The sequence below is a fragment of the Pocillopora verrucosa genome, chromosome 9, assembly GCF_036669915.1.
Source record: "Pocillopora verrucosa isolate sample1 chromosome 9, ASM3666991v2, whole genome shotgun sequence".
Lineage (NCBI taxonomy): Eukaryota > Metazoa > Cnidaria > Anthozoa > Scleractinia > Pocilloporidae > Pocillopora > Pocillopora verrucosa.
The window spans coordinates 14269469-14295368 of record NC_089320.1 but is presented as its reverse complement, the minus strand read 5'-3'; the positions used below and the strand labels follow the sequence as shown (position 1 = coordinate 14295368).

The 25900-nt window shown below is 36.6% G+C and overlaps 2 protein-coding genes and 2 long non-coding RNA genes across 5 annotated transcripts; 2 read left to right on the top strand and 2 right to left on the bottom strand.

Annotated features, from left to right (window-relative positions):
* Nucleotides 1-3719: 3719 nt before the first annotated feature.
* Nucleotides 3720-8870, bottom strand: LOC131769511 (latrophilin-like protein 1). Its single transcript, XM_059085236.2, has 4 exons — nucleotides 8745-8870; nucleotides 8331-8513; nucleotides 6032-6346; nucleotides 3720-5672 (listed from the first exon to the last, which is right to left on the bottom strand). The coding sequence occupies exons 2-4, from the start codon at nucleotides 8404-8406 to the stop codon at nucleotides 5302-5304; spliced, it is 762 nt and encodes a 253-aa protein (XP_058941219.2). The 5' UTR covers nucleotides 8407-8513; nucleotides 8745-8870; the 3' UTR covers nucleotides 3720-5301.
* A 2919-nt stretch (nucleotides 8871-11789) lies between these two features.
* On the bottom strand, nucleotides 11790-24978 carry LOC131769510 (L-rhamnose-binding lectin CSL2). 2 transcript variants are annotated; one of them, XM_066171934.1, is made up of 4 exons: nucleotides 24913-24978; nucleotides 15434-15730; nucleotides 14703-15044; nucleotides 11790-14526 (listed from the first exon to the last, which is right to left on the bottom strand). In XM_066171934.1, exons 2-4 carry the CDS (start codon nucleotides 15672-15674, stop codon nucleotides 14240-14242), a joined length of 870 nt encoding a protein of 289 aa, XP_066028031.1. In that variant the 5' UTR covers nucleotides 15675-15730; nucleotides 24913-24978; the 3' UTR covers nucleotides 11790-14239. The 2 variants fall into 2 exon arrangements, with proteins under 2 accessions (XP_066028031.1, XP_058941218.2); XM_059085235.2 differs by lacking the exon at nucleotides 24913-24978 and adding an exon at nucleotides 17247-17624.
* On the top strand, nucleotides 21532-22155 carry LOC131769523 (uncharacterized). Its single transcript, XR_009339051.2, has 2 exons — nucleotides 21532-21700; nucleotides 21969-22155. It is a non-coding gene; the product is annotated as an uncharacterized lncRNA (long non-coding RNA).
* Nucleotides 23625-24234, top strand: LOC131769522 (uncharacterized). Its single transcript, XR_009339050.2, has 2 exons — nucleotides 23625-23826; nucleotides 23984-24234. It is a non-coding gene; the product is annotated as an uncharacterized lncRNA (long non-coding RNA).
* Nucleotides 24979-25900: the final 922 nt, after the last annotated feature.

The window sequence follows — 25900 nt, the reverse complement described above, 5'->3', positions numbered from 1 at the left end:
CAAAAGTTAGGCATCAAGCGATTCATCTCCAAGGGATAAGTGTGAGATGGAAACGATGACACAATTCAACTAGCAGTTCTAGTTCTATCATCACCAGGCCACACTCGGTTTACGGAGTAAGATTTTACAAATTACTCCCAGGCTTGAAGAATTTTCTCAATATGCCAAGAGGCTTATCGTGTATATGTAGAATCATAGTATTTTTTTTTCAGTTTTTCTGTGGGTTTACTTGTACGATAAATAATAGATTTTTGACCAATGAGAGCTAACATAATATCTCTGTTATATTTTTATAGTAAGTGCAACCAAATTATTAACACCTGTAGACCGACCACGTCGTGACATGTGCCGCTCAAGCTTACATACATACCTGCTGCTGATAGATGCACTGGTTTACACAGGTTGTTTTGGTTGTTTTTTAATATTGTGGTTTGTAGGGATTAAAAGACTAGGTAAACAGTAATACCACAAAACAGATCGCATTGGCAGAATATCAAAGCAAGCCATGTTTTGGTTTGAAAACACAAAACAATGGGATTTTCGAATCTACTCTACGCCTACGTGTGGTTTATGAGGTATTGTATCGGATTAGGAATATTTTTGCTTTGCGGCGAATTGTTTGTCCCTTCACGGGTAAATTTAAAAACATTTTTGGTTCTGTGCAGATGAAACTGAATTTATTTAACTTATTTATTAAAATTGAACTTTGTACAGATGAAACTGAATTTAATTAAAAACTTTGTCTTAAAAATTTTGTATAAAACAACAAGTGATTTTACACTTTTAAAGAACAAGAATTCTTCAAATCGTTGTCAGTGTAATTCGATAACCATTTCTTTCCCTTCAGTCCTGACTAAAAGGATATCTACACATTTCCCTCTTTGGTAAATTGGTCAGAAATTCCACCGATGAGAATTGAAATAAAGTCACTCTTCTTTTCGGATCGTAATTTCCTGACACGGTCCATTTAAAGCAACATTCTTAGCTCAAAGAGGTAAATTAAGAAAGATTTGATTTAAGCTGCATTACAATACTGTAAAATACTGTAAAATAAAACTTTGTGAGATTCAAACGCCCAAACTCCGGAAAATCGGGGGAAAGCGGATGAAAAGGGGCTTTAATGGGATCTTCTTAGTAGCTATGTCACGAAAACTTACTATAGATATATAAGGTACGTTTTCTGCGCGACATGTCCATGTTATGCCTGAAGCGATTGGACGTAAAAATAAAATTAGTTATGAGTGTGAAAAGTACCAAAATTGTTACGGCGCACTGTGTCGCTTGAGGATGTACACAAAGAACTTCATTCATGCAATGAATAAAAACGTGAGAGAACAGATGTTACATCAGCTTGTTTATTTTTTTTTCAACCCAAGAGACTAAACTCATTATCTTGTTCTTAAGCTATTTTTAGACTGAATAATGTTTCACAAAAAGAAGAGAAAGATAAGGTTATTTTCGGTAGATCACCCTCATCTCGTGGTTACTGTGATTGACTGCCGTTTCAGTTGTTTTTGAAATTTTTCTCGGTCTTCTATAAATAGTTCCACATGTCTCTGTTTGCTTGTTGTCCTGCTAAGAACATGTTTTGATGCATTTCACGCGCATCCTAACAAATGGGAAACTTCTGACTGTTTAAATGCACCATTTAAAATTTTCACCTTTTATAAATACAGTAGCGGGATATTTTGGAAGAATTTCCTTAGTTTCCCCATTTTCGCCTTTGGTTATCTTCTTCATTAAAATCTTATTGGTATTTTTTTCTCAAATTTGTTTGTTTTTGTCCAAGAGAATATCAACAGTTAAGAATCTCTTTTTTGTTTTGTTTTTTTGCCTGCCCCGGGCGTCCAACCAGTAAAACGAAAAGGGATAATAGCGGAGAAGTGAATAAACGAGGGAAGTTTGGGTCCAGTCACGTTCTCTACGCGATCAGACCCAAGCTTCCCACGTTTTCTCTCTGCTACTACTGTTGCACGGTCTGCTATTAAACTCCGTTTTACTAACTAAAAGCCTGGAATAGGCTATTTTATTGCCTATTTATGAACAAAATAACTATTTTCCAAGTGATGTTTTGATTCAACAAAGCATGCCGAAAAAGTGTTACCATATCTGCATATAATAGACTACTTGAAATCAAAGACCTAAATCTAATGGTTAGAAATACTTTAAAAAATTTAAGAATCCCCTAATCTCTCTTGAGAGAGTCCTTGTCTTGCATTTTATGTGCACAGAACGCTGTAAAGTTTAAATCAAAGATCTCCGTGGTGCTTACATCACATCCCTCCTGTGGGAAGCAACCCAAAAAAAATATCGGAATTTCCTCGTAGGAGGTTTCCCTTATACGATTCCCCATTAACCCTTTAACTCCCGTGAGTGACCAAGATATAATTCCTCCTTACAACATCAACACAGAATCAAGCAGACGAGTGAGGAAAATAAATCAGAAAACTCAATTAGGGGACTACAAGTTGATCTAATACCAATTCTCCTAATTGAAATCGTAAGTATTTTATGGCAGACAGCAGAGAGAATTCCTAATGAGAGTTGAGTATTTTTTGCTGCCCTGATTATGTGCACTTATATTTGATTCTACAAAGTTTAGACTGTGGCTGACTGTGAGATGAATCTTATTGAATTCTTGAGTTATTTCAGTGGCCCTTGTGACATTTTGACAGTTGGGATTAACAACCCACGAAATACCCACACATGAGACGTGTGGCCCTCTGCCTCGACAAAAGGACGAAACATGCCGAAAAAAGAAAAGGAACAAGACTTGGGCTCGGTGAGCTCGGGAAAAAAATCTCGATTTCCTTACTACAAACGATTCTTCTTGATTTTGCTTTGGCTATTTATCGAAATCGGGCCAGCTCTCCGAAAAGTCATCATGAAGACTACTTTCGTATTGCATGAGGGCGTCTTCAGTTTTTCCTAAACAGTCCCCTTCTTTCCCACGCGTAAAGTTTTGTGAAACGCACCAAAATAAACCCGTAAAATGAATACAATGTCTCATATTGTCACGGCAAAGTCCCTTCCCGCCAAATGCTTAAATCAAATTTCACAGGCAACGCTTGAGTTGCTCGTGGTGAGGTTAGAAAATGAGAACGATGCTTACCTCCTTTGCGCTGGATGTATGTAGCAAGACATTCGTCGCCCTTTCAGAGATCACACAATTCGCCCATATTTTTCGGCCGCTAGAATACAGAAGTAAAGCCGCATTTTGGACTTCCTTTTCTGCTGTTTCCGTGTAGATATTTGCATAAAAAAAGCCCTGGTGTAAGAAAAATTTGTTCAAGCTAACTTTATGTGGCAGAAAAACATTTGTCATCATCGGATTCCGCCATCATCGTCAGTTGAAGGGTAGGCTGATGGCAACAGATAAACTGGTCAAAATGCATGATAGCAGAGTTGTGAAATGAAAGAATGTATTTGCTTCATATTCCTGAAACAAACAGTGCTAATTACACGGTGAATATTTTATCATGCTACATTGTTATTGTGCTTGAGAGCTCAGATCAAGTCATGTTTTTTTAATTTCTTGAGAAGCTTGAAACTATAAAAGCCACTGCAGACAGTCAGTTCTTATGAGTTTCGTAGCGTCAGTTAACGGTGATGTCGAATGTCATTCTGATTTTTGTAAGACATCATATATTCGGCGTTTACACCTAATACTTTCAAATATGCTATAGACGACAATGCTAATTACAAATAAACAGCCCCTTTATTTTATTTTATAGTCTGATGTAGTTACATAAGCACGAAGTAACGGGTAGTGCCCTGAAAAGTTATTAGGTCTCGTAATTTATCAAATAATATTACAATACAGCGACGCAAGCTCGGCTCCGTGAGGTCGAATCACTACAAGAAATTGAAACATTAAAGCTAATCTCATCTTCTAAAAAGGTTTACATACTTACATGATACGATTGATTAAAAAAAATGGAACTGTATCTCATCCATGATTGCGTTGCATTCTCTCGAATCGTTTGCCACTTTCTTGTCCTTCTCATTTGGAAATTCTTTCAACGACGTGTCTTAAGAATTTTTTTCTCTGATAGTTCACAAATCGCCACTTTGGAGGCGACTTGTCTCTCACGCCTGGACCATAGTCTAAAGTAATGCCACTTCCAGCTATCAATCAAACTGTTATTCTACATTAGTATTAAATGGCGTGAGACCTCTGACAATGAAAACACTTCGGAAAGGGAAGGATCTTGATTATACCATCTTTAAAAGTTTAATGTAGTTCTATAATCAGAAATGAGAATAGAAATGCTTCATATATGATGATATAAGTAATCGAAGTGTCCAATATCCTGCCCTTTGGAACATACATACATACATATACTTTATTTATTTATTCTAGAGGTAAACTATATATACAGATTAAAAACTAAGAAAAAAAAAAGGTACTTCTAGAAAAGGAAGTTTGGAGGTTAACCCTATGTAAAAACTTCCTTAAAATAAAATAAATAAGTAAACAAAATTAGAATAAAAATCAAAATCTATACAACTAAATATTGAGATACAATTTAAGTTTAGATTTAAAATGCTGAAACATGACATATGAGTCTTGATTCCAGTGTTCTACAAACCTTTATTACCATCCTGGATCATTATACCAAAAAAATTTACCTACTTTTACCTGAAATCCTTGAGGTTTTCCCTCTACCTCATAGCAATAGCTGGCAATTGAGAACGATCGCAGGTCTAGAACTAGAAAAATTTTGCATTTGCACGAAAGCAAGCATTTCTGAATTACATCTTCAGCGTAATTACCTTTGATTACAACTACTATTTAGCATGATATGAGCCATTGCCGAGGTATCTCCTCTTGCCTATGATTCACATCGAACTGAGAGACAACCTGCGTTTAGAGTAAATTATAGTGTTGACTAGATTACGTATAGAGGAAACGACACTCGAAAAAGGCCAGCAAACGGCTCTCCACACGCCACAAACCCTTAGGACGATGCAAAAGGCGCTGAACACCGGTTGCAACTGGTTGGCGTAGGCTGGCTAGATGAGATCTATTCGTAAAGATCTCAGTGATTTGTCAGAAATATTCGCAAGATGGAATTATTGGCCCTATGTAAAAATCAGGGAAAACTATTCACATTAAGGCCAATTCAAATGTAATTGTTTAGCCTGGCTGATCAATTCTTACATGGGGTGAACGCCCTCATTCTCTTTGTCACGTCATATCAGTTGTTAGAGAGACAAAAAACGTCTGAAATTATCTGCATTAATGATTTTTTCGGCGGGAAAGAGGGTTTAAATACGTTTGAATACGTCTGACTTGTATCAGCAATAAGAGTTGATTATACCAAATATGGAAATCCAGGCAAGTAAACCCAAAGAAGAAAAACTCGGTACATGCATAGAGCCTGAGAGTGCTCCCAAATATACTGACATGCTTGGATCAAATACAGGTATTTCTTTGTCTGACTTCGTGTTTGGCTTTGTTGTTGTTAAGGGCAGCGTTTGAGTGTTGTTAGCCGTCGCGGTACTTTTCATCGGTGGAGCAGTGGAGTTAGTGGCGTTGATAGAATTGTTCCCAGCAGTTGAAATGAAGGTTATTGAGGCAGTGGAGTTAGTGGCGATGATAGAATTGTTCTCAGCAGTTGAAATGAAGGTTGTACTTGTTGTTGACTTCCCACTGCTCACTGGTTTTACTAAGGGGATTTTTAGAATAAGAGGGTTATAACTGAGTTATCGAAGCTAATATAAATGAAAAACATGAGTAGAAGGATAACAAAAAAGGGTAAAGGTCTTTAAACGAGACATCATAGAAATAAGGGGTATCTAAATCACAAAGACGTACGTTAATAAGCAATTACCTTTGATCAAGGACAGAGAACAACGAAAATGTATGAAGGGGAGTGAGTCATGTTGGCCCTATGCCTACAATAAATGATGCGACTGCACAATGACGCTGAAAATATCATTTTCTTATCAAAAAACGAAGAGCTAAGGCTCCCTATCTCCCGCTCTAGGTCCACCCATGGCAATGACAAAGGTGAAATTTGCTTACCACAAGCAAACAAGACGTTGAGATAAGCAGATGAACTCCTTTGTTTAGAGACGTTCACCCCTTTGCAAGGATCGCCAAATATGTTGTCCAATACTGTGATCCAACAGTTTTTCTTGTTGTCACATGCGGGCTTCAATATGTTAGTCACCTCTAATAGCTTACACCGCTGACTTGACACTTCTCCTTTGGTACATATACTATCCAATGATTCACCAAAGTCAGCACCCTCAATCCGAAGAACTTTAGGTGAGCAGTTCAAGTGCATGACGTCATTTTCGCAGACGTACTTTGAGCGGACAATTCTTCGGTCTATTTCTACAAGTTAGATTTCAATGAATTGGTACTAAACATCTTAAGGGAGAAGGACGAGTTTACTGATTTTTCATGCAATGAAGACTTCTCCTTATTTAGTACTTAAAACTCGGCCATTATAATTATCAAAGGTTTAAGTTTCCAAAGAAACTGTGGTGCTGCGTGAATGGGAGAGAATAAAAGGGTAATTTAGTATTATCAACTGAGTTGTTAACGTAAGTTAGCCACCGTAAAGAGTTTCAGATCGGACGTTTCGAGCGTTAGCCCTTCGTCAGAGCTTAATATCATTATCATTAATAAGCATTCCTACAAACTGCTCTGTTTATTGCTTCATTTACTCATTCATTTACAGCTTTCCACTTGTCATTTTGTATGATTATTTGAATGTTATATGCAACTCTCTATATAAAGCAATGACCTTTAATGTATAAAAAAAATCGACAAAAGGCAATTTCCTTTCATGAGAAAGTTAACAAAATTTTTGTCTTTTAAACAATTGGTTTTTTTTAGTCCTTTTCACAACACACGAAACTATACTTGTCATGGAGACAAAAGTACTTCGCTAATTCTGTACTTCAGTTGATACAAAATATTTTAGATGGTTCAGCCGTACAACTCTACTGAGTTTCCCATGACGTGAGACTTGTGGGGAGACTGTCACAAGAGAAAATCTTAACGAAGCAGAATTTCCGTTACACCCTGTTCAGTTTCCTTGATAATTTCCAGAATCGTTTACACAATCTAAACTAGCCAGCTGTAAGCTTTTTTTAATTGGAAATGTCTGTGTTCAATTTCTGGTTGGTCCTTTTTTCAAACGAAGGAAATTTTCATAAAAAAATTTTTATTTTTTTCAATCTATGCTTTTCGAGGGAAAGCTTGACAAGAAATATTTGCCTTGCGTGCACAGCGTCTTCTTTTTCAGTAAAAATATATGACACTTCCAAAATACGTCTTTGAATTTGGCGTCCACCGAGGGATCTGGCGCGTTCGAGCTTTTCGAACAAGGTGTTAAATCCCTTTTGCGGTTTATACAGATAATTCACTGTTAAATACTTGTTTTCCTGTCAATAACTTTTTCGTTCATTGCAAGGTGGGAAATATGGTTTCATTGAAAATTTTAGAAAACCTATTCAAAAAATATATTCATTTATAGATACAAAAAATCTAGGATTAGTTTGAGAATAATCTTGGTTTAAAGGAAAATTCCTGTAAACATTAAAAATTGAAAGCAATTAACTACTGTTGTCATTTCGTTTGGTAGAAGTTCTCTCGCAAATTTACATTCAAATTTTTAAAGAGAACCTCAAAAGGATTAACTTTGTTTATCTCTTTGAAGCATTTAAGCTAAAGGAACTGGCTTCATATCTTTCCTTTTCTCCGATCCGTTTCGAAAAAAATTGTCAGATGACATTCGAAGTCTGTTACGAACGCGTGCACACCAAACAGACAAGCGATACAAACATACAAATATCAAAGTTCTTCTTTTCATTTAAATCTTGCCTGAAATGTTTTGTTGGGTGATTAGAAGGTAGATAAGTAATATTAAAATAGAACCGTAAGGATTATGTAAATATCATGATTAGAATTTATCTAACGTTTACAAATGAAAATGCCAATTATCTTTCGAACAGGGTTGAATCTCATGGAATTTTCCTTTTTTCATCGGCTTTTTGAAGGAAGTATTTTTCATTTGTTAGAATTTCAGCTTTGTTTTCCGGAATAGACTGATTGATCACAACTTAAAACAATAAGCTGCAAATTCGAAGGAATGAACCATACATTTTCGGCCATAAACTTGGTATAAATATTTATATTTAGTTATCTATATAAGTCACTTTTTCTCTACACAAAATATCTAGAAGCATCATAGATAAGGTACAATTTTCAGCCTCAAAACACGATGTTATCGTCCTAAACAGAAAGTTTCCTAGTAGTCTTAAAACTTCCTTTTTATTTGTTTCGATCTATAGCACTACAAAGGTCTTACCTGCTCTTACTTCGGTAAAGCCGGTAACAGTGGAAGCTAAGGATATCAGGAAAATCCAGCACCGCCCAGCCGACATATTTGAAAGTAAGTGATTATGAACGACTGCCTTTACGAATTCGATGCGTTACACTCCTGTTAACAACTTAAGCTCCAGTGAACCGAGGTTGATAGGAACGATACGACCTGAAGTACGAATGGACGGTAATAACAAAAATGTTACGTTTTTCTGGTCGCTAAATCTCCAATTAATATCTTATGAATTATATATCAAAATCGGGGCACCCTCGCATGTGTCAACAATTAAACTGGTTTTTGCGTAATCAAAGTTTCGCGTTGTCTCGAACATAAACGGCAGCTTCGATTCACCGAGAATAACTAAAATTCATAACAACTTCAAATTTCTGCGACACTCACCTTAGGTGCGAGCTCGTCGTTTCCAGCACATCTGTGAAAATATGTTAACGGAATTTTAAATCAAACAAAATAACTAAATTAAATTGTCTTTCCTTTCTGGCTCATTTATTTCCAAAGCAGCGAGTTGTCTACCTTTTTAACATTATTTATTTACTAAAACATCCTTAAACAGGACTTCAGCCCAGCTTTACAGGTAAGATGTAAAATTTTTTGGGACATCAAATTTCATTTACTATAGGTTTCAATCAATAATGATCTGCCATAATTGTTCATTCGATTATCACGAAAAAACATGCACAATCTCGGCCAGGAGCATTTAAAAGTTTTTTGTTTACGAAATTTATTGACATTAACAGTGTTGAGATGTTGCGAGCTAATGCGTATTTGTTGTTATAAGTAGAGAAGTAGGCGTTAATTTAACGATGAAAACATTGACTTTCTCCGTAGAGTGCTTTTTGATACAGCAGGTTAACTCACGAAACTACTCATTTATGCGCGGCAAGTCTAAGGGTCAGCCAATGGCCTAAAAGCTTGAATAAATTTTGTGAATCTCCTTAACTTTTACCCGTGGAGACCTGCCAAGATGCTGTTTCCTTCGGTTCGTTGAGGTGCTCGTTTCGAGCTTAGTCCATCTTTAAGCAAGTCACCATAATGATTCTACAACTAAATAAAAAGACATTGAACAGTGCTTTATGGTAATTGTCTAGACTGACTCTTCTTTTGGAACTTGCTCATCATGCTATTTACATTGGTATCCGTTTTTAGCTCAATCAAGCTTTAGACCGGCCAATTGAAAATCAGCACTCCACGATTAAGGATGAAACCATCAAACAGCTCATTAAGTAAATGGGCTGTTTTGATATCTTAGTTGTAGAACTTGCAGATCATTCGATCATGATTAGTGCGATACGTACGATTTGAACAACTCTCGTCGACAAACACGTTTAGGTACAAGAGATTTCTTAAGGACTTATCCTCAGATTTTTTGTGACCAAGACTTGGAGAAGGCTTGGATTACTAAATATCATGAATTAACGATACAATTAGCTACATAAGAAAAAAAGCCACGCATTTAAAAGGGTTTGTCTGCTGCCTTAATTGACACGCAAACATTTGGGAAAGGGCTGTATTTTATAACAAAAATCTTCTTGTCCAAATTTCGTTTTTCTTGATGAGTACTCCAAAGCTCACTCGAAGTATATTTCCTATTTTCTTGTTTTGCTGTTATGAATGGCGTAGCTTGTCACTCGCTTCATATTTCAGTCATTCATCGCGTTCCACTTGTCACTTTATTTATCAATTATCTTGTTAGTTGTAACTCCCTGAGAAATCATTTTTCGAGGCAAATGAAATTTTAAAAAAATGTCCCCTCTCGTCACTTAGCAATTACTATGATACAAGTACAATATGGCTCTGAATCATCATGGTTCGCGAGTCACAAAATGGACAGTTCAACATTTACAAAGCTAGGAATTTTTAAGGAACTCGATGAAGGACTCATGAACATAATAGAAAGCAATCGTAGATTATCTTTGACGCAAGAGAAATGACATCAGAGTCTCATTCGAAATTTTGCTAAGATTGTAAGCCAAGACTTAACTATAATTTTCAACAAAACTGTCCTTTAGAACACGCTGTATTACTCTTGAAAGTAGTATTTTGATAGCGATATATGATGCTTACAAGGCTTGGGACGAACTCTTTCATTTTGGGAGCTATTGTGCTGACTACCATTGTGTACCCACTAGTGTAGAACGCCCACTCCCGCACGTCCTTGACGTTGAACCAACGACAGCGAGAAGTTAGCAGAGTCTGCTCGAAAGCCGATGGGTGGTCTTGTTAGTGTGCTTTCGTTATAAGGGGAATGTTTTTTTCTGAAAACTGAAAAAAAGATACTGATTTCGACTTTTTTCAAATTTTTCCTTTTATAATGGTAATATTGCGGCTTAAACAAGACGAGAGAGCATTTTCGAAAGGGCTTTACGCAGGAAAGTGATGAACAAGAATGAGCACGAAAATTAACGGACTGTGGGATTTGTCTCCCTAAAGACAGAATTGTACATGTTGTCTCTCGTTGCCTCTCTCTTCCACAACATTTCTCCTACCGATCGCGGTAATTGGTTCCTGCTTTAAATTGGTTGTGATTAGCGGACGAAAAGTAAAATAGGGAATGACTGCATAAGCTTTTCGGTCGAAAATTGAATGGCTTAAGCAGATCTGTACTTTTGCAGTCGATTTTAAACGGTATTTTTCGGTTGCGGGAAAAGACTCCGTGTTGTCTTTGCATCCTAAATTCTGGGAAACCATTATTTTTCAACCATCATTTGATTTCTAGATACAAAAATTTATACACCCTAGAAATTAAACTGGTGCTGCCTTCTTAACCAGTCAGACACAAGATTAAAATTGATTGTTACTTCGATCATACGCGCGTTCCCTCGCTTGTGACAGTTAACCTATATTAAATATCGATCCCCCTTTAATTAGCTATTTTTGTCACTTTAATGGGAGGATAGAGGTTAAACCACTGACGCGACAAAAGGGTTTGAAGATGAGTACAAAAAATATTCAATTAATTAACCAAATTCTCTCAGAGCTTTTTGAAAAATGAACAAAGAAAATAATAAATCATAAATTCTATCGACTTTCAACAATGTTGTTTCCCACGACTTGCGAGTGGGTAGTTGTTGTCTTTTTCGAAAGGGAAGGAGACGGAGAGAGGGAAGGTTAATGGTTGGAGGGGTCAGTTAGAAACTTTCCTCGTATTCCGATTCTTGCTGAACCCAGAGTGTGAGCTGAAAAGGGAAGTTCCTAAATGCAGGATATTTATACCGAAAATTTGCATAGACTATATCCACTCTCAATCTGCAGTTAAATAAATTTCTTAAAAACCGTCAGTTAGAATTTCCTTCGGCCGAGATAGAGTAAGTTTTGATCTCTGAATCTAGTGCAACATCTCTCATGAAATTATAGACTTAACCTTAGACTCTCCAATCTCAGAAACTAAGAGACTCACATAATTTTTTATACTTATAGGCGTTTGAAGTTCATTGTGGTTAGTATGAAAACAAGGCACGTTGATAACAGGATTCCGCTTATAGCCTTGGGAGCTACAAGATTGGATCCATGAATTCAGGCGGTGGTAGCATCCTGTAGAAAAAAAACATCTTTTGATTCCTATAGCTTTCAGCTCGCTTCGATTTCTAACGTCGGTGGAAATGATACATTAACCTCTATTTGGCTGTTAAATATTTAATCGCAACGGCTGAACTCGGCTGAACATACATTTGCATTTTTATTACACCATTAAGATAGCATTGACAAATGATCATGCGATTTAAGATTCAAATTCTACATCGTATTCTTGAGCCGAAAGTGCAATTTACCCGTAATATAATTAATACGTTTATTTATCTTAAACTGGTTGTTTCACTGTTCTCGTGAGTTGATGGCCAGCACTTAGTATATTAACTTAAGTTAAGAGTAATTTCCCTGGTGTTCTCGAGGCTAATCGATCAGTCCGTGGTTGTATAAAATACTTTTGACTGTATTTCACAAGAAGAATTCTTTATCTGTGCAAACAACAATTTAAGTTGACTTTTTAGCCATGTTAGGGTGGTAGCTGGAAAGCAAATGTGGAGTACTTCAGTCTTTTAGAAGCTCCAAAAAGTGAATTGTTGTTTTGAATTACACATTTTTCAACGTGAGCTTTTGTTGTTGTTGTTGTTGTTGTTGTTGTTTAGTCTCTTAGCCTCGTAAAGGTACTTGTCAATATTTCACGAGCCACTTGGTGTGCATGCTCTTATTGGATATGTTCTGCTCAATATATTTTAAGCGGAGATTTGTAATATCTCTATAATATCTATAACTGAGAGAAGCTGAACTCACTTAACACATTTAACAATAGGATCCACCCAAATCATCTTGCTCGCCTATTTTAGTCAAAGGTAAGAAATTTGAGTAAAGGAGGCAGGTTGGATGACCATCCAGTATTGTTTCAACTTCAGTATTTTTCTAAAAAATCTTCTAAAACTTTTAAATAAAGAGGTAGTTCCCAAACTCTAATTAATTTATTAGGCCTCTTAACAATAGAAAATGTTTATCGACTTTCTGTGGAAAAATTCTTGCATTTAAGCCCTTTTAACAAAGCATTTGACATGTTCCGACATGCTAGTAATATTCATGGCTGCCACACAAGCTAGGCAGCCAGACAGAATCTTTACTAGCCTGAAGTGCGAACTAATGTGGGTAAACAATACATTTCTTTCATGGCAATCGGTATTTGGAATGACCTTCCACCCTCTTCAAAAACGCAAGTGTAATTTAATTTCCAAGGCAAGTGAAACATTATCTGCTGTCAGAACAAGAGGAAATTAAGCCGCTTCCTTTAAAATTATTACAGTTCAACTGACTTTTCTCCTAACTGTTTCTTTTATTTTATCTTTTAATTCTTCTTTATTGTTGTTGATGTTGCTGTTTTATTTACTTTTCCCTTCTTTTCTTGTCTCACTCTCTGCCGCCTGAAACTTAAAATGTACGGGGGAGCTAACAAGAAAACCTCTGTTTCATTCAACTCCCTAATTCACAAAGTAACAAAACTATCTAGATACTAATAAAAACCTTTTTAATCAGTCAACCATAATGTAAAATAAAAACAAATATTATAATTTTATTCAATTGACTCATGCGAAAAGAGCGTTGTCTTGTCGTGTCTTTCCGAACGAATCATTTATTCCGTTTCCAACTTGCGACCGACATAATCAGTATTTTTATTTCTATTTCTTTCTGGAGTAATTATTCATTAATTTATCAATTGATATCAAAGGATGGATGAAGGCTGATTTTTTCTTTTGACCATCCTGCAATATAGCAATATTTTCGTTAACTGACATGTGGCTAAAAATGCTGAGCCACGCCTTACTACTCCTATCGACATGTAAACCAAAAGACCTTTGAAAGACCCAGGAGTGCAATTGAATTTTAAAGGACAATAAAATCACTTAAAACTGCATGACACTTTTTCTCTTGGAAATTCCTATTGTTTTAAAAATCTGTAACCTTTTGTTCAGAGATGGATAACGCTATCCACTGGATGAATCTCTATCCAATAGATAGTGCAGTATGTTTGTTGGGTCAGTATCCACTGGATTGTAATTTATCCGTTGGATTGCGTTATCTACCCTCTCAACAACTGGGCTCTGGAGTTTAAGCGATTACGACCACGGCTCAAGAAATGATGTCTGTCAGAAGGTAATATTCAACCTTTTCTTAAGATCAGAATTATCTTGGATTGATTAATTATATATTAGAAATAAGTAATACACGATACACGAAGAATTGTTTTTAACGTAGTCACCAAACAGACAATAAAGGGGCGCCAAATGTTTGGTTGACTTAATATCCCCATTTGTTGGTCGTCAGGCTTGTTCGTGTTTAATTGTCGTTTGCTTAGAGTTCCAAGTGTAGAATTCAGCGGTTGCTTGGCGACTTGATAATTACAGAGGTTGAAAATGAAAATTTACAACAAACAGCAAGGCTGTCATTACATGAGAGATCTGATTGCCGTATCCAGTATTATATATGACAAAGCCATAACCAGCGGAGTCGTCTTCTTCATCATTGTCGTCAGGATACTTCGGGCTCATCTCAGTCGTCGTGGACTGGGTTGCGTAGTTAAAGGGTGCAGAGGGTGAGGAAGGTTTTGTCAATACCGTTGTAGACTTGTTTTCGGCGAACGCGGTAGGGGGTACGGTCGTAGGTGGTGTAGGTGATACTTTCTCTACTAAAAATTTCAAGTGAAAAAGAAATGCTACATCTCTGACCCTTCACCGGCTCATCATAATTCTGTAATGCCAGAATTTCTTCCATAATCTCAAAGAACAGATCAAATAGACGCAAGATAGGATGTAAAGCAAATCATGATATTTTGGAGATTTATCATGGAAATTTATTACTTACCGCAGCCATACATGACATTCAGATCCTTATGGACCGACATGCCCGGACACTTGTCTCCCATGGTACTCGTATCTACTGTGAAATTACACTTTGTGCGTCCTTCACAACGCCCTTTTACAAAATCTTCCCTATCATCTGGGGCGCAATATTCAGCAGTGTTGACATAATCCATCCTTCTCCCTATGCAAATTTTGTTTTTATCTTTTTTCTCTCGCCCGTATCTTGCCTGGATGATATTAAGCACCTCTGAGGCCGTGCAACTTAAATACATCGAGTCGCCCTGGCAGATGTATTTAATTTTGATGTCCTTACGTGGATCCATATCATTAACTATGGGCAGTCCTAAACAGAGATGAATTAGAACTTTAAAAAAAATAAAAAGCCCCCTGAGCAAGAAAAATTTCAAAGAAATGAATAAGTGAATACATACATGAACGAATAATAAATGTATGGACGAGTGAATGATTGAGTGCTTGAGCGAGTGACCAAATGAATTAATGAAGCCACAAATGGATGGATACTTTCCTTACAAAGCCTTGGCCTTACATTACATACGTTTACGCATAGATTTGCAATTATTTAAAATATTATTCAGGAACGCCACCATTTTGATTTTTTCTTAATCTATTAAAAGCAAAAGTAAGATTTACAAGTAATGTCTACGGTTCTAACTTAAACTGTCTCACCCTTAAAAACTGATCGGTGTTTTATTGTGATAATTCATTACTTACCACACCTATACATGACTTTCAGATACTTAAGGGTCAACATGCCGGGACAATTATCTCCCATTGTACTCGTATCTACTGTGACATTGCACGCCGTTTTTCCTTCGCAACGCTCACTTGTCAATTTTTTTTTATCATCAAGAGCACAATATTCAGATTTCCTTGTGCAATTGTCACTTTTCGTTTGACGGTAAGTTGCACAATAGATCTTCAGCACCTTTGGGGCCGGGCAATGTAGGTTCATCGTGTCATCCTGGCAACTGCGTTTGGTTTTGAAGGCGCTCACTTGATACAGCGCACCTAAAAGGGGATAAATTATAACGTTAACAAAACAAAGCTCACTGAGCGAATTATATTTCAAGGAAACAGATAAATGAATGCATGCATGAATAAATAATAGCTGTAAAGACAAGTGAACGAATAAATGAAAAAAAAAAAATGAAAGAATGAATGGATAGATGAGTGAAATAGGTGAGTGCTTGCGCGAGTGAGTAAGCGAATTAATTAGTGAATGAGTGACTGGTAAATGAAGCCACGAATGGATGGATACTTTCGTTTCAACACCTGGGCTTTATATTGCATATATTAAAAGGAAAAGAAATGAGAAAAAAAAGTGAAACACTTTCATGTTGATTCTTGCTGTGTTCAGCCAGAAGTTTAAATAATTTTTCTACTTGTTATACTTTGTGCTGTCTCACCCCAAACAATTGATTAAATTTTCATCGTAGTGACCTAGAATTGATCCGCATAAAATGTTGTCACAGCATCGCAAAAGGAGGTAATAATAACAGTTTTTCATTCCCTGAGTTTGGGTTTATTAAGGTTCAGCAGTTTTGGCCCATTCAAAAGGGGTTTAATGAATTAAAAATGAGAATTTAAAAGCGGTTTACCACTCTCCAACTAAAAGGGGAAACAACCATCTTAGTATCAATAATTGTTTTTAATAGAGTCGATGATTTCTATTTGCGGTTTCTCTTCTTAGTCAAAACATCATGATTATCTTAACTTCAACTTCAGGGGAAAAAGGCATTCTAGAAAGAACTACATACGAAAAGTCAAGGTAAATTAAAATTCGTCTTTAATAGGATTGATAAGGTTTATTTTATTTTTTTAAAGTACATTGTTAATTATTTGCTTGAAATATTCAAATTTTAGTAATATTTCAAAAAGCAAAACAGTAATAAAAAAACCGTTTATGTTGACAGTTACACAAATTGACTGCGGGAAGTGAGAGAATTTCTAGGATTTGGCTGAACTCGACTTTGCTTCATAATGGCGAAACAACTGAAGACGAACTGTATCTCCTATATATTTCTGTAGAAAATATGATTTTCACCATAAGGTGTCAAAAGGAACCTTCAACAGATAAGAATTGTATCAGGGCTTCTATCATCGTTTTGAAAAAATAGCCAATAGCCTGTTTTAACTGCAAGATAACAAAAAAGTCTGTAATGGCATTTCGCCTCTTTAAGAGGAATATCCTAAATTCATTAAACGAACCTTAATGATGAAATGGTTTGTCTAAAAAACTTATTTTTTCAAGTAGACTTATGCATGAATAAAATTTCAAAGAGAATCTTAAATTAAAGAATGGAACCAGCTTTCCTTTTCCCGAGTTTACAAACGCTGAACCCTTTCTTCAAACTTAGGCCCGTAAATAGAAAATTAATTAAATTTTTGGAAAGGTGTCGAGAAATTGTCGTTGTTACAAATACCAAACTGTCTAAGAATTTAAATCAAACAAAATCCATTTGTTTGTAATTCCGGTATCTCGCTAAGAGTCAGAAGCATCTAAGATATACCTTAGGCTACTCACCATTATTGAGAAACGACAATTCCTCGAGGGAAGCAAGCAAAAGGAATCCTTGAAGCAGAAGATAATAATTGTGATACATCGCTCCTAGTGCGAGTAAATTGACCGTACCACTTAATTTCCTCTGGCGAGTACCGCTGGTGAAATTCTCTTTTAAGTACTGTCGCAACAGGGTCTTGGCTAAAATGCTCTATCTCGTTGAAATCGCCTTAATGAAAAGTGTGCGTCGATTTGCACCTCTCCTCCAATGATTTTTCCCCACCTTTAGTGATAAACACTCATTTGGGACACTGCGTGTGTTTATCAATAATAAATAGCAATCAAATATGGGGTGCAATTTTTTTTAAAAAACTTGTTCTTTAAACGAATTTACTGTTGACATCGAACATTTGTTCGCGGTCATTTCAATCTTTTATTGTCTCGTCTCCCACAACCAGCGGCTTCTTAATCACTCTCTGAATCACCCTCAAAATTTTCACCAAAACACTTGCACCTTATACATTTGTTAACGATGTTAAGATTATGTATTTTTGAGATTATATCATACATTTGAGGAAAGCTTTTTTTTTTTTAATTTAGATCAAGATTAAGTGCATTTCGGAAAATATTTTCTTCTTAAGCTAAGCTGCGTCTTAGTTATCACTATGAGTTTTAACACTAAAAGTTTCAGTGTGATTAATGAAATCTTATCAACCGCTTTTGAATGGTAGTCTTAAAAGAGAAATGAGTAAGTATATGTGAAACTTGCGAGAATTCTGAAGAATATCCTGTTAAAATTTTAATTTTGAAAAGTTCAAATTTTAAGTACGTCCAGAACGTATACCCGTGCGACGCATAATAGAGAGAATTTCCCACACATAGCGAATATCTCGATTAGTGTTATCTATAATTTGTTTTGCGGTTCTTCGTGGAAAATGTCCATAAATGTATCGCGCACATGAAACGTCTTCTTTTTCAACTACTTCAGTTATTTTAAGTTACCGATGGTTCTTTGAGTGACCGTCTTTTTCTCGCAATTTTGGAGAATTCGATTTAATGGAGAACACTAACGAAAATTATAAAAACTGGGGAAAAGCAATATGATCCGGATCCTCATAAAAGATGACTCGGATCATGGTACATTGGCAAAATCAATGAATTAAACACAAAAAAAAACGATTCATCGGTTCCGAAATTTGATGCACGATGATCCCTGCGATCTTGGACCACTGATCCTAATCTCTCTCTTCCAAAGAGAAGGCATCCCCAAGATCTGTAGGTGACTGATTACATTCAATCAAGAGTAATTAATAAATAGACAATTTCAGACGGTCTACCTTCACATCATGTGGACATTATAGGTAAGTTTACACAAAGAAAGCATTCGCATAGCCCTGAAGCTCACCTTCCGCAGCTTACTAGGAGCATTGGTGTTCCTCCATTGCAGTTTACCAAGTCCGGAAATTTTTCAGGTTTCCCTAATAATCGGCTGTTACTTACTAATAATCTTTGATGGAAAAGGCGCCAGAAAATAAAGTGTTCAACACTCGAAGAGAAATTCCAAATCTTCAAGCAACCATCTATTAAATTGTTTATCATATAAACATAATAGCCCGTCACTGACAAGAAAAGTCGACTTTATCAACGAAAGAAAATAAAAGGATCGACAATCCCCGAATAAAAATTGTAAAATGCGTTGGTGCTAATACTCAAGATAAAAGATAAAAAAAATTAGTTGAATCACTACAAAAATAAGAATGAGCGTAATTTTCAAAATACAAAATTCTCAGTTATTGACTTTGTCCTTACTGACAGAAGAAATCTTATAGGTACGCAGCCAAAAGTGGCTTGTGGCAAATCTTGAAGTTGTTGATTTTCGTTCTCAGCCGCGAGAAATGCCATTACCAAGGCCACTGAATACGTATTTTTCCGTTTTGGCTTTCGTATTTTAGTTTTCTTCCCCTTCTAGGAAACTTTGAACGTCGCTGTCTGTAAACCGTACGGATATTTCGGCCATAATCCGAGAAAATTCAGAGAAATAACCATGGATTGAGAGGTGAAGGCTTTGCTGTTCATTCATCAACCTGACTGAGTGGCGCGAAAGGCGAGTGACGAGTCAGCAGCTGATTGGCGATATCAAACACACGTGTAAAAATATCGTATTTTTCAGGTGTGTTGTTCCGGCTCTTCTCAGGGCTGGGAATCCTTGTAGAACACCATAGTTTATATGGTAAACGTAATTTTAGATCGAGCTACTGTTGAGTTTATTTGATGTAGAGAAATTTTCCGTTTTCCCGAGTTGGCTACGAGACACATATCCTGATAACAGTCTAACGTTTCGACTCTTTCAACATGACACATGGTAGATGGAAAAAAATTATGGTTATGTGTTTTTTTTATGGCAAATGATTTAAAATTTGTCAATTTTTTATGCCTAACGGCTGCATTTTTTCCCGCCGTTTTACGGCTAATGGCTAACATTAGATAACAAGTTGTGTAGCCGTCATTATCACTGAAATAGGTCCGTGTCTTCCACATATTGATTTTTTATTTCGGCATTTCTTTTGCTTTTAGTTTTACCGCAGGCAACTACCACTCTTCTTAAAACTTTTAGGGTTTTCCACAATCATCAAGTAGAAAGCACTTCCCCATTTCTTTGTGCTTGCTCGAGTGACCTGCTCCTGAGATGCATCTGAGCACGCCCGAAGCCATTTTGTTCACTTTAAATGGTTGTGGTGCACTATCCACTTATATCAGCGCTACTTCTCGATTACTTCGTTTTTCTTCCAAGCTTTATCTCCTTCGTGCTTTCTGTTTGTTGTAAATAGGTTAGTCGCACTCGTGGCTGAGTTATACATCCCACTAGGTGCTTTTATCAGCCATATGCCTCACTACAAAGTGATCGTAGCTAAGAATAGTCAGCTAACTTAGAGTACATGAAATGACAAACACTACTGAGTTACCATGAAATTGATCAATTTCTACGCCTAGGAGAATAACCCATCTCGGGTGAAGAAGCAATTTGGTGGATGGATGCAGAAGTGTGGGAGTTAATCAGGTGTCGTTTATTCTCTTTTAAAAGTGTTACTTCTGCGATTTTTTGTTTTTGTTTTTTTGTAAATGCACCCTTTTTAGAATGTGATAGAGAATGGTAAGTCGTAGCTGAAGAATGAATAAGAAACCGCAATGAGAATTTTCCAAACTTCGGGACTGGTTGCAGACTTTCATTAAAAAAAACCTTTTCCGAAAAGGTTATCGCGGTTCACACTCAGCGCAAGATTTCTGTAATCAAGGCGATCGCTCAGGGACTGGTTAAGTATCTTACATGAAAACGTTAATGAAATTAAAAAGATGCATGGACTGTGTCTAAAAACTCTTTCCGTTGCGTACATGGATTTCTCACTTAAAATCTCTCCTTTTCCTGAGAACTGTTTATATAAAAAGTCCAAATCAAAACTACCTTTAAACTTCCACATAAATATGACGGTTTTCACAGCGAAGAGTAAATAATATAATCACCAACTAAACATTCCGTCTTTCTGTTTTCACAGGTGGACTAGCCTGTTTCTGAAAGGAGTAAGCCGGATTGAGAAAGTTGAAAGTTATGCATACCCCCAGTAAATTCCTTGCTTATACATTTGCCACAATTCAACGATATAACTGAAAACAAAAGGAATTGTTTTATAGAGTAGTCCAACACTTAGGAGATAGAAATAAGGAAAGATCTTGAAACTAGAATGTAGGTGGTTAAGAATGACAAAGATGAACCTTTTTGCTACAAGAGTGTGGGTGAAAGCGTGGGTCCAAAACACCCCATGAGGAATCGAACGCTTAACTCTTAGGATCTCGCGGTTCGATGTTCTAAGCCTGATCATAAGTTAAAGAAAACTTGCAGGGGGAGCAAGTCATCATTAGGTTCGATAAGCTACCAATTCTACCTTTCTGCTATGATGTCGAAACCGTCGTACTGCTCAAATGCTTATGACTGCGAATAACGACTTTCTTCATTCTACGAAAAAAGCTCAAAATTAACCACCTGTCTTTCTCTATATGCAAACTTGAGTATTTTTGGTAAAATTGCCAATTACGGCGATGTTGCTCCTCTAGTTCTATCTCGATCAAACTTTCAAAATTATTTCGTGATGGTGCTTCAATCTAAAAAGAAATGATGATAATAAAAAAAAACAAGCCACTAAAACAGGAAAAACGCTCCGAGCTAAAAAATATAAACTCCCTCTTTAGAAATGCCCATTCAAACTCTGTTATAAAAATGATCTTCAAATTCGTTTTCTATCAGACTGGAGTTCACCACAAAACTACTGTATCATTGCATCTTGAAAAGACCGTTCTACATTCATTTCTTAATCATGAAAGGCAAGATTTTCGCAGTGGTATTTTGTCTGATATTTGCAGCCTGCTTGATGTACCCAACTGAGGCAGTTTACCATTTACAAAGACCGCAAGGACTTAGATCTTTGGTATGTTTTAGTTTTGCATCATCATAATTCTGTTGTATGGGATTTCTCTAAATTATCGGTCTGGAAGTAAATTTTTAAAGCGTTTCCATACAGGGAAGTGGAAACTAAGCTTCTCTGCAAGTAACTGTGACTATCGACTGTGACAGTAACGATCGTTACAAAACACGCAAATAGTAAGTCGTCGATACATCAGAACCTGGTTTCATCAGTGGCCATGACCAACGTAACGCAATAATGACATCCTTTTTATTTTTTTTTTTTCTTGCAGGCGATGAAAGATTCTCGAAAGGATATTAGAAACATATGCGCGACCATGAATGATGTTTGTAAAACTGAAAGAGAAGCCTTAACGCAAGGTTTCCAAGCTCAAACTACCGACTAAGGTCTTTCACAGAAGTGGAAAATTGTATTCAGATGAAAACCTAAGTGCAAATAAAATAGAACTGTGACATGAATGCTTCTTTTGTTTACTTTCAAATTCGTCACACCACATCACCCTCTTGTCAGTACAGTGAGGGAGTCTTCTGATAAAAGATTTTGTTGGGATAATATCTTCGCTCACTCAGTCTCACCCATACTCGATCAAGAACAGTCTCTCGAAAAAGCGGTCTTAAACAAATTCAAACCATTATTGCTAATGCATTGACGCATCAAAAGACTCATTTGTCACTAAGACACAATTATCTTTATTGTTTACCATATTTTAACCTCTTTAACTTTCTTAAAACTCCTTCCTTCAATGTTCGATTGTTGCATAGGAGTTACAAGTGGTGATAGCTTTTTGCCGTGCTTTTTTCCCGCGTTTTACCCTTTGGCACTTAGATGAAATAAAACAGTGTTGGTAGAAGTCTTGAATGATTAGAGGTTGATTTGCAAAGGGGACTCACCTAAAATGTTTTGGGCGATAATAGCTTTTCCTTAGGATATCGCCAGCTTTTTATCTTATGTCAAACTTTAAGTGAAATATCGCACATCTTGGTGTAAGTCGTATGGAAGAAGTCGGTGTCGTCTGCTTACAGGAGTACATCCTTTGCACTCTCAGTGCGTTGATCGCCACTTTGGAATGCTCATGAGAAAGGCTTTACACGACTTCCATTTATAAAATTGGTTACTAAAGCTAGTTTGAGGATAATACTTCTCATAGAAGCAATTCACTTTACACTTAAAACGTATCCAACTCATGTTTTGCAGCAGATTTCTATTGCCCCTGCGGGAAACATCAATCAAAATAATCGAAGAGCATCTGCTCACGAAACTGTCGCCTAAAAACACAAGTTCGGTTCTTTATTCCCCATTCTCGTAGTTTTTCGGAAGTGTTTCATTAACTCAAACAAATGTGCTGTCAATGGAAAATTTGATGCATTCTTCTTTTAAATGTTTTTTTTCACAATCCAGCGACTTGATCACCTGTGAATCGAAAGTTTCCCTTGCTAGCGAGTAAATTTTGTTCACCCAAGATAGTTAATTATTTTTGACTCCCGATAGGTGATTTCTTTTCTTCCAATTTTCCAAAGGACCCTAGAAATATTTTCCCACTTGAAAGAGATCAGATGCAACATGTTTTGATCATCCAGGGACGCAGAAACTTCTGGATTTTCCCAACACCATTTTCGTACTCGTACCACGCTACATTAGTATTTCACTCAGAGACGCCATACCCATATTAAAATCAAAAAGGAAAATAGCGGTAATTTTCAACACGATCACTCGACCGCAAGTACCATCGAATTTTTCTTTTACTTTTACTTTTCTTACTCTGGTAAAGTAGTTTTAAAGTAGTCTACAACTTCTGTAGCTCCCGGCGGCGAAACTAATTTCAAAAAGCAGTGTATACAAGTACAATCGAAAAACAAAAGCCCTCAGGACATCGCCTAAAAGAGGTGTAGAAGTTTCCTTTAAATTTAAGAGCACAGCGAACTTTAATTCAAATAGCACAGCCTTTGAAGAACTATCAGTCACAAATTTTTACCTCACCTTCCTTTTACTTCTATCAAATGGCCAGCAAGAAGTTCGCTTTGATAATTTCTCTGTTATTTGCTCTATGCTTCATGTTTGACACAGAAGCAGTTTATCAGCAGTGTAATACTTTTTCAAGACCATGCAACGGCAAAAGATCAGCAATTTTGGTATATCTTTTTCTTCATTTTTTTCTAGCAAATTAGTAAATTTTGTTCGCTTTTGAGAGCTGGTTAGTTTTATCCTCTGGCAGGTGACTCGTTTCCTTCCAATCGGTAATCGTATTTTAGTATGGAATGTTAACAACTTATTTTGATCTACTTGCAGAAGTCACGAACTCTTCAAAGAAACATGAGGGATATGTGCGTGGCCATGAGAAATATTTGCTCACTTGAGAAAGCTCAGCTGCAGGATTTTAGTTAGTTAAAAGATGGATTTGGACCTAGCATTGTGATGTCCTTGGAAGTAAACGAAGTACGAAATGACTACATCTCTTGTACCTAGAGAAACGACTATTACGATATGAAAAAAGCACCAAGGTAAAAGCATGTGAAAAATAAAAAAAAATTACAACGATAGAGCTTGGCTTTCAAAGCAGACCTGTAAAAAGTAACGATTCTCCCTCTTTTTACCATTTCATTAGCTTCACGCAACACCGAAGGTAGTGTGTGATAACAGCTTCTGCCTAAAAGCACGATTTCTATCCCTTAATATATTTATCCTTTTACGCCTTTCCAATGGTCGATGCCGAGTGAAATATCATATACGGCAGTCTAAGTAAAGGTCTTAAAGTCAGCACCAAAGCAAACGCATTTTGAGTGACTGAAGGTTAAATCATTCCACCGATCCGCAATCGAATTTGAGATGCAACAGCTTTTGCCTGAGGCATCGCTTGGGTTTTTCCTGAAACAAACTTTACAAGGTCGTTGTTCTCTGAATATTGCATGCCACAGTCGTGATATGGGTCTTATAAGTCAAGCATTATAAAAAACCTATTAAGATACGATCATTCAAATCGTTCAAAAGGTATCAGCAAATCGTAGAATCATTTTGTCAGAGACATTGACTCGATGGATTACATCTCTTTTTTTAAACGAGTAAGTTGCTACAGGATTATTTGACCAACGTCATTTCTCTCTTGCAGTTTTGCTCAAAACGTGTCACCTGCTTGAACAAAATCTAAAGATGACCTTTCCTTTCAGTATCTTGGCATTCAGATATGTCGGGACACTAAGCAACACAATTGTTGCGCTCACCTCAGTTGTATTTGCACGTTCACTGACCGCGACTATGCGCCCTTCTGAATGAGGATATAACTTAACCGTCACAAATCGAAGTCAATAACTGCCTCGTAATTTTCATTTTCATTTTCAACTTTTAATAGAAGTTGGTCAATATGTCAGAGTAAATTGACTCCCTATGTTTCAGGGTAAATTAACTGCCATTTTAACATGTCTGGAAAGGACCCATTTGACTGAGGACCAAGTGGCTAGGTGTTCTCTGAGGGTTTGATGGAAAACCTTTTTCGAATATTGTGCTATAAAAAAATGAATGACAAGTGGAACACTCCACATAATTTAACCTGTTGTTGTAATTTGGTCCTTAGCCATCATCCGTCAGTCGAAAAAGATAACATGACTTTCATGATTTATCAAACTCTCTCAGTCGCAATTGTTATAGTTTTCTTTTAGACTCAGTTTTCCCTTTCTTAACGGCCGAGAACCCTAACTCTCAGACAGATGGCTTCGTACGCTCGAAATTCGGAGCAGTCATATCACAATCATAAAACGAAAACCCCCATGAAGCTGTTCATCGTAGATCAACATTCTACACGTGTCAATGTTTCATCAGAAAAATTCATTTAGTTTTTCACTCCCATATTCGAGTCAATTTTAGCAAACGGCCGCCAAGAACTCCATATTCGTTCAACAATGGGCGATTGACAACCAGGCATGTGTTTCATTCCAGGTCCTGAGCGGTAGAATATCTACATAATTTGGAATAAAATAAATTTCATTTGAATCGCAGATTTTACTCTACTCTATTGTTAATCGACCTGTGGCTTGATAATGATGCAACCTTAATATTCATTACCGGGATCAGCGCTATTAAACTAACCAATTAAAATTGCAGAACGCGAGTATTGTTCTAATTCCGTATTCATAATGGAGAAATTCATCAAGGCCAGTAGGAGAGGATTACGTACGTTCCGCTACCAAATTGTAATAATGCCAAGCGAATTTG